Here is a 14,223-nt window from a genome sequence, read left to right on the forward strand (position 1 = left end):
CTTGCACGCGATCACTCTACCCCTTGGACAGAATCATCCAGCCTGAGAGTTGAAGCAATTTAATTTTATCGGAATCCAGGACACAACAAGAAAAACACCCAAAACCACATGGAGACAGAAGACAAGACACAACTCCTCCCCCACCTCTCCCCTGGCCCTAGAGTGGGGACAACGTGGGGGTGGGACAGCTGGGGGAGACCTTGAGCCTCAGTCCAGCCCTGCAGGCTCCAGGCCTGCGGGGGAGCAGGGTAAGAGGGAGGCAGGGCCCAGCCCCCACGTTGGGGAGGCTAAGGGAAGGCCCCCTTCGAAGGACTCTGCCCCCCCTCACCAACACCCCTGCCCAGGGGCAGGTAGCCCACAGCAGCACGGGGGCCCAGGGCCACGGACACATTCATGATTGAGAAGCAGCTGGAGGGAAGGAGGAGAGACCCATGATTATCTGGGCAGAATCACTTGGGGGTGGAGTGGTAGGTGGGGCCAAACCCTGAGGTCACAGGAGGGGGCCCAAAGCGGGGCTAGTGAGTGAGGTCCTGAGTGAGTGGGTCAGCGGCTGGGCCCCTTTCTCCCGCTGCCTACAGCCCGTCCAATACTGCTGCCAGGGGGGCCGCCTCCAGGGCCACGGGGGAAGTGGGCGGCCTGCCCCCTGCTGCAGACAGCCAGGCCTCGGCCTGCCTGCCCCAGAGGCCTATGGGAAGAGGACAGGTCAGGGACGGTGGGGACAGGGGCTCGACCGGCTCAGATCCAAGATGGTGCCGCGCGTGCTGGACCCCCAAGAGCTGGGGGACTGCGCTGGGGGCCGTTGCCTCCGGTCAGACAGGAGGCAGCAGCTTCTCAAGGAACTCCTTCACAGCTGCCATCTCCTGGGGGTGAGGAGGGATTGTGAGAGGCTCCAAGTTGGAGGGAGGAGGGAGAGGGCTGGGAGTAGGACGGGGGCCCTCATCACTGACCTGAGGACAGGAGCTGTGCATGACACCTGGGTAAGTCTTGAACTGGACCCTGGCGGGTGTGACAACGGACCGGAGCTTCTCAGCCGTCAGGGCCCCAAACCGTACTGGAACCATGGGGTCCAGCTCCCCATGGCACTGAAGGATGGCCAGGTCCTTGGCGCTGCCATTGGCGGCCTGTAGGCCAGAAAAGACCTCCAGGGCAAAGCCGATGCTTCGGCACAAGCCCCAAGCCACAAGGAGACTCAAACGGCAGGAGTGGGGTCGTGGAGACACTCACCTGGGGGAAGGCCCGGTGCAGAGGCAGCCAACAGCTCAATGCCACAATGCCAGCCAGAGGGTGGGGACAGGTAAGGGCCGTGTAGAGGGACAGAGCCCCACCCTAGAGGGAGGAGAGAATGAGAGGTCATGAGGACACAGCTCACCTACCACCCCCCACCCCCTCTCTCTCCCCTCACCTGTGAAAAGCCTCCCAGGACGATTCGATTGGCAGGGATCCCATTCTTCATCTCGTGCTCAATCAAGGCCTTGACTGGGGGGAGGGGACATGACTGGGGAGGGGAAAAGCCGCTGGGGGGCCCAGGGAAGGGAGCCAGGTACTGCCCAACGCTTTCATTGGCGGCGGGGGATGGAGGGGGAGGAAGGCAGATGCTGAGGAGGGGCTGGGGCCTTACTGTTCTCCGCTGCCTTCTTGATGCCAGCCTCGTCCTCTGGGGCATCTGGACTCAGCCCCATCAGGTCAAACCTGGGGGAGGAGAGGTGTTGGCTCCTGGAAGACCCTGGCCAGCCCCCTGCAGCTCTCTCAGCTCCCATCCTTCCCCCACGCCCCCCCCTCCAACTCACCAGGAGGGCATCACCATCTTCATGTTGAGTGTCACAGGGATCCGGGGTCTAGGGAGGGGCAGCGAGAAGGGCCATCATGCACAGAAAGGATGAGGAAGCCACAGCAGAGAGCCAGGAGGGGGCAGAGTAGCCCCTGGGGGGCCCCTCCCAGCAGGCAAGGCCTGTGTTTAAGGTGTTGCCAGGCAACCTGCCACGTGGGGCTGGAGGCTGTGGTTGGGGCACCGGCAGAGAAGCAGAGCCCGACACTCGGTGTGACGGGGTTCCAGCTTAGTGGGTGAGTACTTGGGGGAAGGGGCACAGGATCTCCTGGTTCTAGGGGATCCCTGGTCTAGGAGGGCCTAGGGCTGGGGGCTGGGGCTGCGAGCTCCACCAGAGTGAAGGCTGAAAATGGCACCTCCAACTGCCCTGGGCTCAGGCCACAGGATGCAGCTGACAGGAGAGAACAGGCCCGAGACCACAGGACCACCCCCCAGCGGATCCCCAACCTCAGCCCCTCCCTTGCTGGGGTGACACTCACGCATGGGGACAGATGTACTTGACGTGAGGGAGCCGGATGGTGGAGAGGGCGTCAGCCCAGCTGTGCCTATAGGAAGGAAGGGAAAACCGGCACCCATGTGGGGAGGGGGAGAGGGAGGGCGCAGGCCCCCTAATCCTGCCCCCGGGCCCTTCCCCACCTTCCCAAGGAAGTACCTCCTCCCTCTCCAACTCACTCACCCTGTGTCTCCAAGTCCATGTAAAAAAATAACCTGGAAAAGGGTCAGACATGGGGACGTGGGAAGAGGGCAGTCACCACCACCCTGCTCTCATTCCCCCTCAGTCCTCCAACTTTGGGCCATCCCCCTGCGCCCCCAAGGACCTGGGTGGGGGGGAACCGTTGCAGCAGCCAAACAGGCTATTAACCCGTGGCCGCCTGGCTTCAGGTTGCTCCCTTCTCAACTGTGCCACCTCCATTTTCCCCCACACCCCTTCCAGCCAGTTTCCCCAGCTGGGCCGGGGGCTGGGCCGGGGGCTGCCGAGGGCAGGGGAGGACCCTTACCGCGGCCGTTTCCCGCTCCGCTCCAGACACAGTGGCAGCATCGGTGAGCAGGGGCACAGACATGGTGTTACCACACATACACCGCAGGCTCTGCGGCGGGGCCTGTGCAAATTCGGGGGACCGGTCACGAGCAAGACCGGGCAGGGGAGACACTGACACAGGATAGCCTCAAACCCTCAAAGCGAGGGCCCACTCAGAATGTCAGCGCCCCGTAACACCCTGGTTCTGTCCTGGGCACCAAGAAAAGGCAGGCAAGAAGTCTCGGGCCCGAGCAGGGAGGAAGTTTGCCTCCATTCCAGGGCTGAGAAGCAGAGGAAGCCACCCCAGTGTCCCTGGTTCCGGCCCACCACACAGCCTGAGCTTGCTGGAGACCCAGGAGGGCAGAGAGAGGGCTTAGGGGCTGTGGGGAAGGGGAGCCAGGGCAGCCCCTGCTGTCGTCCCCCCACTAACTGCCTCCTCCCTGCTCTCCAATCATCATGCCTCTAATAGAGCCCCGGGTTCCCTCCTCCCCAACTCCCAGCCCTAGTGGGAAATGAAGGGGAGAAAAATGCCAGAAAGATATGCTTTTAGCCCCTACCCCCAATCCCCCCACATGCACATTTTCTCCAACCCCCCCCCCCGACATCCAGCCCCCACCCGGCCTTCACAAGCAGTTTCTGGCTCAGCCATTCCCAGAGCCCCCAGGGGCTGCCCATGTCCCCAGAAGGCACACACACTGCGGCCCACTACCCCCCTGTAACTGGCGCCCCACGCCCCACTGAATGGTGCTCCCTGCTGCCGCTAGTGCCCACCGAATCCAACCAGGTCCCCCAATTTGACCATGCTCTGGGACTCCCGAACACACAAAAGAATGTGAGGCTGGTTGGCTCCTCCCCATCCTTCGCATCCTCCCAAGTCCCCAGAAGCTACCTGCCCCTAAGCGCCTACCCTTCAGAGTGGTGCCCACCCCCCAGCACCCTCCCCACCCGCTTCAACCTTCCATCTCTGACCCTGAGTGCACCTCTCCACGTGGGATCCCTCGCCTCTGACCTCGGGGTCCCTCTTCCCACACGGGGATGCATCTTCCGCCCTAAGCTGGGATTCCCTTCCTTCCTGGCTGGGACACTTCCACCTCTCACCCCAGGGTCCCCCTCTCAAAGTGATGCCTCCCCCCGCCCCCCCCCGACAGGGGAAGGAAGCTCCTCAGAGTAACTACTTCCACCCTAACCCAGGGTCTCCCACTCTCCACACTAGGAACGTCTGTCCTGACCAAAGGTCGCCCCCTCCCTACTGTGACATTTTCTACCCTGAGCCAGGACCCTCTCTCCTGCCCACAAAGGGGCGTTCTACTTTTGACCCCGGGGAGCCCCAGCCCCACAATGGGATCTTCCACTTCCGACCTTAAGTCCCTCCAATCACAGCCGGACGCCTTCTTGCCCCACTCTACCCCCAAAGTCCCCAAGACCGGCCAGCGCCTCTTCGCACCTAACTCCCCACCCCCATCCCTCACAACTGCGGTCCCCTCCCCACTCGCCGGGACCCCCGCGGAGGTCCGGTCTCTCCTCCCTCCCCCGCCCCGTACCCTCCCTCCGCCGGCTGGCCTCGGACGAGGGTACCTCTACTCCCTGGGGGTTTCGAGACCTCTCGGGCGATTCTCCTCTTTCTCCTGCACAGACACACACTCTTCCCCCTCGGCCGCCCCCGCCGGAACTTCCGTTCGAGTCCCGGGAACCCAGCCATCTCGCTGCCGGAAGTAGCCTGGCCAGCGGTACGGAACCCGGAAGTGGGCGTCGGCGATCCGCCAGATAGGAGCTGCCATGTTGGATACGGCGGGCCACTCCCCGTAACGAAGCCACGGAGTCACCTGCAGAATCTAGACAGCGCGTCGGTAATTCCCGCCCGCTACCACCACCCATGCGCCTCCTAAAGGAAAGCTATCCGGAAGGAGAGGCACCCCTCACACTAGCATAGTTTCGTATGGATCATACACCGGCTGGATGGCCTCATACACTGAAGACATCCTTAGAGACCATCCAGTCCTCCAGTCTTATTCTAAAGATGAGGAAACGGACGCTCAGGGAGGGGAAGGAAACAGCAATCTCAGGATGACACTGTAATGCTGCCTCTCCGCACCTGCTTCCTGAGCTATGTAACACGGTGATAAATACCACCCTGCCTACTTCACAGCTTTGCTGTTAGGCTCAAGTCAGGTCGTGTGGATATGCTTTATACACTGTAAAATTACAGTGTGAGGACTTAATGACTAAAAAGTACCCCGGGAAAACAACACAGGTCACAGCAGGACAGCTGGACAGGCAGTGCTGTCTTAGCTCTGCCCTCAACAAGCAATGCCATGTGGACAGTGAACAGAATACCATCAAGGAGCTCCAGTTTGTTAAGAACAAAAAGACCTTCATTTTGTCCCCATTTTCCTCCTTGCTGCACTGATAAAGTGGAAATGGGTTCTGGGTCCACAGAAAGGCTGGAAGGGGAAGCAAACTGAGTTGAAGGACTATGTGGGCATCTACAAACAGGAAATGAGTGATGCTGCTACCTACAGTAGTTTTCTTTGAACTGAAAGAAATCAGTAAACTTGGGAACTCCAAGCACTTTTCCAGGCTGAGAGGCAGTTTGTCTTAAGTGCTCAACAGGTCACAAAGACAGAGCCTAAAATACCAGGATCTGAACAGGAAATCTTTGGAGTCCTGAGGACTGCAACAAGCCAAAGAACCAGACTGGATGTCAGAAAGGGATGAGTGTGCCCAGACCACGTAATTGCCAGCCACCGCCCCAGGAGCCCTGCTAGGTCTGCTTATAGAAGAGTAAACAATTCCTCCTGCACCCCCAATCACCTGGGACCCTGGGGCACTTCTTCAAGTTCTTGAACAAATTCTTCAGTGAAGCTTCAAATTCAGAAGCCCAGTCCCAGGGCCTGCCTGTGATTAGGCTTTAATTAGTGAAACTAATGAAGGGATAGTCTGCTCTAAGATTTCTAACTTTATTTTTCCTCCTACTCCAAATTTTAAAACATAGCCTTTAATCTCCAAAATGATCCAACTGAAATAAAGAGGCTGTGGCTGAGGAGTAGGACCTTTAGTGCATCAAGAATTGCGTTTGCACTCTGGTTGATTTCAGGTTACATTTTAGAAATCTTGGGACTTAACAAAGCTTGGTGGTGGCACGCTTTCCCTTGGACAGGCTGGAGAAAGTGTGGGCCAACACTTCAGAGGAATTCTCTCAAGAGGATGAGATTCAACACTAATTCCCATTATTCACTGTTTCTATTTCTGCAAAGGAGAGAATACTGACCATCTCAAATCCCCTCATTTTAGATACTTAAATTGTCTCCAGTTGCTGTCTTGACTTACAAAATTTAAGTCCAGTCTTGGGTCCACATGTGCTGCTCACTTACTTTCCTTGCTCTCATTTCTTCTGGTGAGCTCCGGAATCTGTTCTCCCTTGTTTTGTAAATGTCCCTCCATTTTGTAAACGTTACTTCCTCTCATGAGAAATGGAACATCAGTTTGTAACCTCACCTTCCTCTTTACAAAGTGTGGGTGGGTGGGTGTAGGAGTGTTTTTAGTCCAATGTACCTTTCCTGAAGAAAATGATCTAGTCTTAAGTATCATTGTGGCACTACGACCTACCTAGTACAAAACAACAACAAAAAATTTCAAAGTTCCATACTAGTTCCCAGTAAAGTAAAAGTTTCATCAGTACTACCAAGAAATCAAAAGAATATACAAACATTAAGTCCGGCAAAGATTTATTAGGAAGCTTATTAGGTACGGTGAATAAAAAGCCATGAACAGAAGAACTGAGATCTCCAATTTCTGGCATTGCGCTTACGACACCAGTTAGAAGCTAATAAACATTAAGGATGTCCCAAGGGGAATCTTACCTAAGGTCCACTCTTATCCAACCAGGATAACTCACAAACACAGAAATGATGCCCATGCTCTCCCCAGACTGCTTACCTAGGCAGTAAGAAAAAAAGACCTCCTCAAGCTATTAAGCATCATCAGGAGATTCCTGCTCTTCTAGCTATAACCATGGGACACTAGTACATGACAGACAACTCCAAGCTGGGCAACTTGACAAGAATGCTGAACGCTGACAGGAAGAAGGAGCAAGCAGGGACAAGTATTTCTAGTTGGAGACCCTCCTGATGGCTAATAGAAACACAATGCTGAGGCTTCAGAAAGTTTACTGCAGCCCAGGAAATAGTTTCCATTTTTAAAAAAAACAAGTCACACAAAAATCCTGCCACAAAGCAACAAGACACTTGGGATCCCATGGCCACATTGACTGGAAAGGCAGACATTATCCAATGACTGCCAGATGCGGCCCAGCCCAAGACTCAATTTCTAGGCCCTAGAGAACCACGATTGTCCCTCAGCACCCACACTACCCTCCCTGGTGGTGTGGTATCTTCCATAGGCCAGGTTTCTGCAGCAAGCCCCAAAGACAAAGCTTGGCAAAGGCTGTGGCACCAAGTCTCTCTGGAACCCTATCTCTTTGTCTTCCCCAACAGGATGCTGTACATCTTCACCGACACAGCGCCTCTGTGGGAGCCCTGGCCAGTCTTAGGAAATGAAGTGTGTCTGTGGGGTAACCTGATGGACCCTGTGGTCTGCTGGGTTGGCTGATGCTTCATAATTGCAGATGGTCACCTCATGTCGGCGAAGCTGCAAGAAAAGTGAGAGGCTGGGTCAGCTGGCCATTTCCCAGACCACACACTGGAGTAGTCCTTATTCAGGTTCATTTCTGGAAGTCATCTCTTCCCCCTTTTGACACTTTTATCCTAGGAAGACTGCAAAGATCATTATCAATGATTCACCCCGTAACTTAAAAGATTCATTCCCCTGCTATTATGGCGCCACCACGAGAAGAGGACCTTATCTGTCTTGTTTATTATCTTATCTCTGGGTGCCTGGAACAAGAACAGTTATCAAAAATGTCAAATGAAGAAAAGAATCTCCAAGTGAAAGAAGAAGTGAATTGTTATCAACTGTATTATTTCAACTCCCTTAAAAATACCTACAGCCTGTCAAGAGAGATGGACTGTTTATAGCAATGAAACCAAGAAAAATTATACACAGACTGGAAGTAAGTAGTATCTCACTTGCTCTTTTCTCCTTTCCTTGGAGTGCCCATATCACAGCATACAGACGTATACACACACATATGTACGTGCACGGGGGAGGGGGGGTTGGGGGGTGGTCATGCTTCCCGCCCCTTCTTACCTCAGTCCATTCTCCTCTCAGACCAATATACAAGACCTTTGTGGTATCAGCTCCGAAGTTTTTTGAAATATGGATTGAGAGATGATAGACGTTTGAAAAACGAGAAATTCTAGAGAATGAAAGGAATGGGGAGAGAAAACACAGGTTAGAGTTCAATGACTATCTCACCACCAGGACAAAAACAACAATTCTAGCTCCAACTTGTGGTAAAACCCAGGTAAATGTCAGAGAGAACACTCTGGACCCTTATGTATCACTCTTCTCTTTTGCACAAGAATTGATTCAGTGGAAACTGCCTGAGCATCTGCCAGGTCCTGCTCCAGGCAATAGGAATAGAAAAATGAGTCAACACTGCCCTGCCCTCAAGGAGCAAGAATGAGAAATGCTGTATGACCAAGCAGGGATTCTAATGCAAGTTCGGCGTTGATCTCACCAACCTTACCATTAGGAAAAAGAACCAGTGAAGACATAAGGTGGTCTTGGGTAACGTGGCCTATTGTAAGCCCACTACGCAAAGAGGAATTCTGAAAACATCTTTCCTAAGACCATCCTAGGAGATCAATCAGATCTGTCAACTGCTTACAAGTTTAACAAGTCTATGGCTTGCACTGCATCTCTGCCCAAAATTGACCAAGCCAAGGATCAAGTTTCCTCCACTGTTTTAACTTGTTTCTCATGCTAAGAAAGCAGGAAATGGGCCAAAATTGAATTGCAAGCTCAGTTAGTGCTAATGCATATATGTTCACTGCAAATGAACACCTGCTGTTTCTCAGAAGCCAGAGAGTGGAGACAGGCCAAGTGCTTACTTTGTAGCATACTCTAATTCTCCCGTAACATCCCGATTCAGACTAAAGGTCTGATCTGGCTCCCTGTCTGTATCATCAAAGGACATCTGTGGAATGTTTTTGTACCTGAGAAAGGAAAGGGAAGAAAAATCAAGAAATGTGCATTATCACGTTGTGCATATTTTTCAGTTTTTCAAAACTTCTTATTGACTCAACTGCCTTCCATTTTATTAAAAGGAGATCAAATTTTAGGAATGGCATTTTAATGGCATTTATACACAAATATCTTTAAACCAACAAGAGCTGAGAACTGCAACATAAGCCAGTGGCATCTTTGAGTGGGTTAAGATCACATGAGAAGCAATACACAAAGAGGAGGCTCAAATCAGGTCACGTGCAGCAAATGCATGGAGAGAATCAGCAACTCAGCACATTCAGACCAAGCTGAGGAGGTTAAATAAAACAGCTTACTCGTGGGAGAAAAAATACTTTTGGCAGAAACCTATTAAACAGAGTTAAGAGATAAGAGCAGGTAACTTAACGCTCAAGCAATTTTTGTGTTCAAAATTAGCCTGTATATTGAGTCCTCTTCAGTTTTTTTAAAAAAAATAAATAAATACAATTTGGGGGTTTCCATTTTGAAGAGAGCATAAAGCGCTGCCAACTCACAACGAGCTTTGGAAAGTCAAATAAAACTGCTAATGAAGAAAAAGGTTTTCAAAGAAATATCTAAGAAACAGCTGTCTCCTCTGTAACTCAAAGATTCTGAAGCCCTAAGCCACACCCCCACCATCTCTAGAGTGTTTTATTAACACACCCACACAGGAGGGGCCTAGACATTAGGGGCAGCAAAATGCATGTAATTTAAGAAAGCAAATTGTTTGCTTCAAAGTGTTTCTAAGAATGATGCACAGAATAATAACAGTGAATATTTATGAGCAGCATTATGAGAGGCAGTGTAGCACTGTAGTTAAAAGCAGTGTCTCTGGAGCCAGACTTCTAGGTTTAAAGCATGGCTCTGTCACTTACCAGCTGTGTAATTTTGGGCAAGTGATCTAACCTCTCTGTATCTGTTTCCTCATTTATAAAGTGGGGATAGTGATAGTACATATCCCATACAATGATGAGATTAAACTGAATCAATTCTAAGATACATATACTTTAAAATTTTTACCATGGAAAATTTCAAATATATACAGAAGCAGAGAAAAATACAATGAATCTCCATTTATTTATCACTCAGCTTCAACAATCAACATTATGCCTATTTCCTATCACCCCCATTTTGTTTGTGCTTGATATTTTAAAGCAATCCCAAACATTTCATTTCACTCATACTTTAGTATGTATTTCTAAAATGTAAAGACTTCTTAAAACACCACTCTTAAAAGGATATCATTTTACAAAAATTGACAATTTAACAATTCCTTAAAATCATCTAACACATAGTCTGTGTTTAAATTTCATTAAGTACCAATTTAACTTTTCTAGATGTGTCAGTGGCATGTCACAGTTGAATAAGCGAAATTTTTTTACTTAATGGCATAGATTTGATGAAGTATAATGTATGTAAAGCGCTTAGAACCAAGGGCTATGTGTTTGTACCTGCCCTACCAAAACTGGGCATTTATTATGTTCCAGACTTATTCTAAGCTCTTTACATGTTATGTATCATTCAATTCTCTCCACCATCTTATGAGGTTCATACTATCACTACTGTCATTTTACATACGAGAGCACTGAGATAAAGAGATGTCCCAAAGTCATGCACCTAACCAGCGGTACAGCCAGAATTTGAACCCAAGCAGTTTATTCCAGAGCCCACTCTTAAACAGAATGCAACACAGACTTCTCGTTTTCTCAAGCCAATCCATCTCCCCAGTAAACAAGTCTCCAAAAGCATCAACTCAAACGTACGGTTTCCTTAACATGATTAAATATGTGGGTTTGCTTTCAAATTCATGTTTCCAACTTTCAAAAATAGTATCAATTTCTTAAATCTCTCAAACTGACCAATTTTTCAGGAAAAAATTTTTTTAAACATAAAGTTCTTCTGGTATTTTTTTCTCCAGCACTCAAAAAAGTTTTCCCCTTCTTTTAGGAAGGCTATGCTGGACTAAGGCAAGCTGTCAAAAATGGAGTATCAACCCTGCTGGCAACAGATCCAGTGTTGCAAGAGGTATACAGAACTCTGCCAACTAAAGGGCATTCACACTCAGTAATTCCATGTCAACAAAACACACGCAAAGATTTTAACTGTGTGAAATAACAAAGGTAAATTTGGAAACTAACCCCAAGAGTAGAAACCATCATTTGAGATCTGCAGTTGGGTTACTAAGAAAACTGCAAAGTCATCGACAATTGGCATTTATAGGATGCTCTCTGGATGAATGGTGCCACAGCAAGTACTTTGAAAAGACACAAGCTGTTGGCCCTAAAGATGCTTAATCTAAGGGCGCCTGGGTGGCTCAGTTGGTTGAGCGACTGCCTTCGGCTCAGGTCATGATCCTGGAGTCCCGGGATCGAGTCCCGCGTCGGGCTCCTTGCTCTGCAGGGAGTCTGCTCCTCCCTCTGACCCTCCCCCCTCTCATGTGCTCTCTCTCTCAAATAAATAAATAAAATCTTTAAAAAAAAAAAAAAAAAAAAAAAAGATGCTTAATCTAAAAAAGTCGTTAATTCAGGAAGAGATAAGTGTATTCTGATGAAGAACAAAACCAAGATTTTTCGGGGGGGGGGGAGGGAATATTTAACCCAGTAAAAAGAAAAAAGTGTGTCATTCTGGAATAAAGTGCTACCACAGAAAAGAGAACTAGCTTCTTGAGAGCCTCAGCCCTCGCGCCACTTACAGTCTCATCTCAGAGGGGTGTGAGTCATCATCCTCTCCCATTATAATGATGCCTTTGAGCTTGACATTGCCTGTAAATCTGCCAGAATGCAAAAGAAGTTGTCAACTTGGGTATGAACTTTTGCGTAGCTGTGTGACCCTGGACAAGACCCTTCCCCTTTCTGGGCTTCAGTCTACTCATGTGTCAGACTTGTACCAGAACATTTCTAAGATCCTGTCTGCCTCTGGCGTTCTGCAGTTCTAAGAAATTTACCTTGACTCCTCAGTTATCTTTCAACAGATACATCTTTATGCTTTCCTCCTCAAACCCACCACACTGTAATTTCCCCCATTTCTAGAAACAGATGTGTGCCCTTGACAACCCAATGAATGAATCCTGAGAAGACAACTGGGTACAGCCTATCCAGCCTGAGGCAAACACCAAGGAGATACTTACGGAATATTAAACAGAAGCTCTTCATCTGCATCACTTTCAACAAACTGGAGGGGATGGGGAATGGGGAGGAGAAAGCAACAAATATTTGCTGAGAGCCTACAATTTCACGCATCTTCCAACCCTGTTCTATGACCGGAGTGCAAGGCAATTAGTCAACCTCCCTCGGTTTTCCAGCACTTACTAACTTGATGCTAATAAGTTAATAGTCCTTAAATGGGGAGCCCGTGAATGAACTTCCAGACCCAACTAGCCTCCTCAAATTGTGTGTAAAAATCCGTGCCTATGGGGTCCACAGCTTTCAAACGGCTCTGTGACCCCATGGTGGTAAATGCTCTAGAAAGGATAACACGCTTCATCTGCCTAGCCTGTCTTTGGTCTTCATCAGGTGATTATGATCAGGCAGCCATTGGGACTAGCAGTCAAACAGGGAAAACGCCCTCATGGCCACCCTCCGCTACCCCCTGAAGCTCTGGAAGAGAATATTGGCGTGTAAAGCCAAACCACCGCTTTCCCTCTCTGGGCCTCAGTTCCTCTATCTGCAAAATGGGGAGACTCGACCCTGTTTTCTTCCCAGGGGGAGGGCAGGTGATGGGCACGGGAAAGCCCTTGGCAAGCGGGCTGTCGCTATTTTTAACAGCAGGACTGAGGCCGACAGGGCAGACAGGAGGCCTGAGGCCCCGCGCGGGTCCCCGCCTCGCCCTCCCGCCCCAGGCCCCGGAAAGCCCACCTTGGAGCGGTCGGTCCGCTCCTCCCACGGCTTGAAGACGCCGCGGCCGCTGCCCTCACGACTCTCGTTGAGGCACTGCAGCCGCTCCAGGTCGATGCGCAGGTAGAGGCCGTAGGCCAGGCCGCGCTGTTCGGGCGGCTCCTCCCGCTCGGCGGCGCAGCGACAGCCGCCCCCGCCGTGGCTGTGGCCGTGCGACATGGCGACGCCGCCCCCCGCGCGTCCCCTCGGCCCTGCCGCCGCCGCCGCCGCCCGCGCCGCGCTCGCCCCGCTTCGCTCCGGCCGCCAAGCGCGCCGCAGCCGCCGCGTCGTAAAAGGCGCCCCTGAGCGGCGCATGCGCCCGGGGAGAAAGGGGGCGGGGCTCGGAAAGGGTTTGACGCTTGACAAGCGCTTGCAGGTGCCAGGGAGTCAGACCTGGAGTCGAGGCTATCGTTCTCCCCGCTGCTGAGGTCTGGAAACTGAAGCGCGGAGAGATTAGGCAGGCGTTCCGAGTAAATGATGGGGCTGGGATTCGAATCCTCCTCCTCATTAAGCTAAAGTCTATGCTCTTTTGCCACCAGCGTTTTTTGGGAGTTGGTCGAGGAAAGCGTGCGCAGTGATAAGGCCCTGAAGGGTTGGGAGCATTACGTTATCGCTGCTTCACATGTGCAACTGCAGGCATTTAGAGCCCACAAACTCACTTTCATAACCACTCTCTTCATAGTGGGCTTAGCGGTCGAGAGCAGGCTTCACGGACGGCCGGACCTGGAGACAAGTCCTGGGTCTGCTACTAACACTGTGACACTCTGAATAAGTCATTTTCCCCATCCCGAGACTTCGTTTTCTCGTCTGTAAAGTAGGAATGATAATACGTTTCATAGGATCACAGTGAGTATTACATGAGATAATGAACTTAGAGAACTCAGCACAGTGGCTGACACATGGTAAAAGTTCAATAGCTGAGTCACATCTTGGTTCAAATCTAAGCACCGCAGACTTCCTAGCTATGTGGCCTTGGGCAAGTGACTTAACCTCTCTGAGTCTCAGTTTACCACCTGTAAAGTGCAAGGATTGGAGTAGATGATCTTTTAAATCCCCTTGCCATGTGACATGTCAGAGCAGTTTTTTCAAATGGCTGGTTGTGACCCATTAATGGGTCTTAAAACCCATTTAGAGGATTGTGACTAGCATTAAAAGATAAAATAGTATATAATTTAAAAATTCAGAATATATCACACTTTTAAGTCTCAATTTATAGAACTTTTGTTTCAGTTTCAGGTTTGTGTACTCAGGTGCAATATAAAGTGTTTTTCATATCTTGGGTTGAAGTCAAAAGAATTGGAAGCCAATGTTTAGAGTTGAAATGATTTTGTTTTTGTTTTTTTAAGATTTTATTTATTTGACAG

At 50.5% G+C, this 14,223-nt stretch overlaps 2 protein-coding genes across 4 annotated transcripts; both read right to left on the bottom strand.

Annotated features, from left to right (window-relative positions):
* Positions 1–43: 43 nt before the first annotated feature.
* On the bottom strand, positions 44–4,633 carry LYPLA2 (lysophospholipase 2). 3 transcript variants are annotated; one of them, XM_036089003.2, is made up of 10 exons: positions 4,419–4,633; positions 2,824–2,925; positions 2,502–2,533; positions 2,305–2,370; positions 1,788–1,835; positions 1,619–1,689; positions 1,403–1,476; positions 1,225–1,326; positions 948–1,139; positions 44–860 (listed from the first exon to the last, which is right to left on the bottom strand). In XM_036089003.2, the coding sequence occupies exons 2-10, from the start codon at positions 2,899–2,901 to the stop codon at positions 810–812; spliced, it is 714 nt and encodes a 237-aa protein (XP_035944896.2). In that variant the 5' UTR covers positions 2,902–2,925; positions 4,419–4,633; the 3' UTR covers positions 44–809. The 3 variants fall into 3 exon arrangements, with proteins under 3 accessions (XP_035944896.2, XP_035944897.2, XP_077929771.1); XM_036089004.2 differs by having other exon boundaries at positions 948–1,121; positions 4,419–4,564; XM_078073645.1 differs by lacking the exon at positions 4,419–4,633 and adding an exon at positions 4,203–4,227.
* Positions 4,634–6,551: 1,918 nt separating this feature from the next.
* Positions 6,552–13,129, bottom strand: PITHD1 (PITH domain containing 1). The gene is made up of 6 exons (XM_036089007.2): positions 12,842–13,129; positions 12,115–12,158; positions 11,680–11,757; positions 8,855–8,959; positions 8,049–8,157; positions 6,552–7,490 (listed from the first exon to the last, which is right to left on the bottom strand). Exons 1-6 carry the CDS (start codon positions 13,037–13,039, stop codon positions 7,389–7,391), a joined length of 636 nt encoding a protein of 211 aa, XP_035944900.1. The 5' UTR covers positions 13,040–13,129; the 3' UTR covers positions 6,552–7,388.
* Positions 13,130–14,223: the final 1,094 nt, after the last annotated feature.

Source organism: Halichoerus grypus, chromosome 5 (assembly GCF_964656455.1).
Source record: "Halichoerus grypus chromosome 5, mHalGry1.hap1.1, whole genome shotgun sequence".
Classification (NCBI taxonomy): domain Eukaryota; kingdom Metazoa; phylum Chordata; class Mammalia; order Carnivora; family Phocidae; genus Halichoerus; species Halichoerus grypus.

Excerpts from the sequence above, each read along its gene's own strand:
- LYPLA2 (XM_036089003.2), bottom strand. The coding sequence starts at position 2,901 with ATGTGTGGTAACACCATGTCTGTGCCCCTGCTCACCGATGCTGCCACT. Across the intron at positions 1,836-2,304 it reads AAGTACATCTGTCCCCATGC|ACCCCGGATCCCTGTGACAC; the intron begins GTGAGTGTCACC and ends GCCCCTCCCTAG. Across the intron at positions 1,327-1,402 it reads TCCTGGGAGGCTTTTCACAG|GGTGGGGCTCTGTCCCTCTA; the intron begins GTGAGGGGAGAG and ends TCCTCCCTCTAG.
- PITHD1 (XM_036089007.2), bottom strand. The coding sequence starts at position 13,039 with ATGTCGCACGGCCACAGCCACGGCGGGGGCGGCTGTCGCTGCGCCGCC. Across the intron at positions 11,758-12,114 it reads GAGCTTCTGTTTAATATTCC|ATTTACAGGCAATGTCAAGC; the intron begins GTAAGTATCTCC and ends GCATTCTGGCAG. Across the intron at positions 8,960-11,679 it reads CACCCCTCTGAGATGAGACT|GTACAAAAACATTCCACAGA; the intron begins GTAAGTGGCGCG and ends TTCCTTTCTCAG.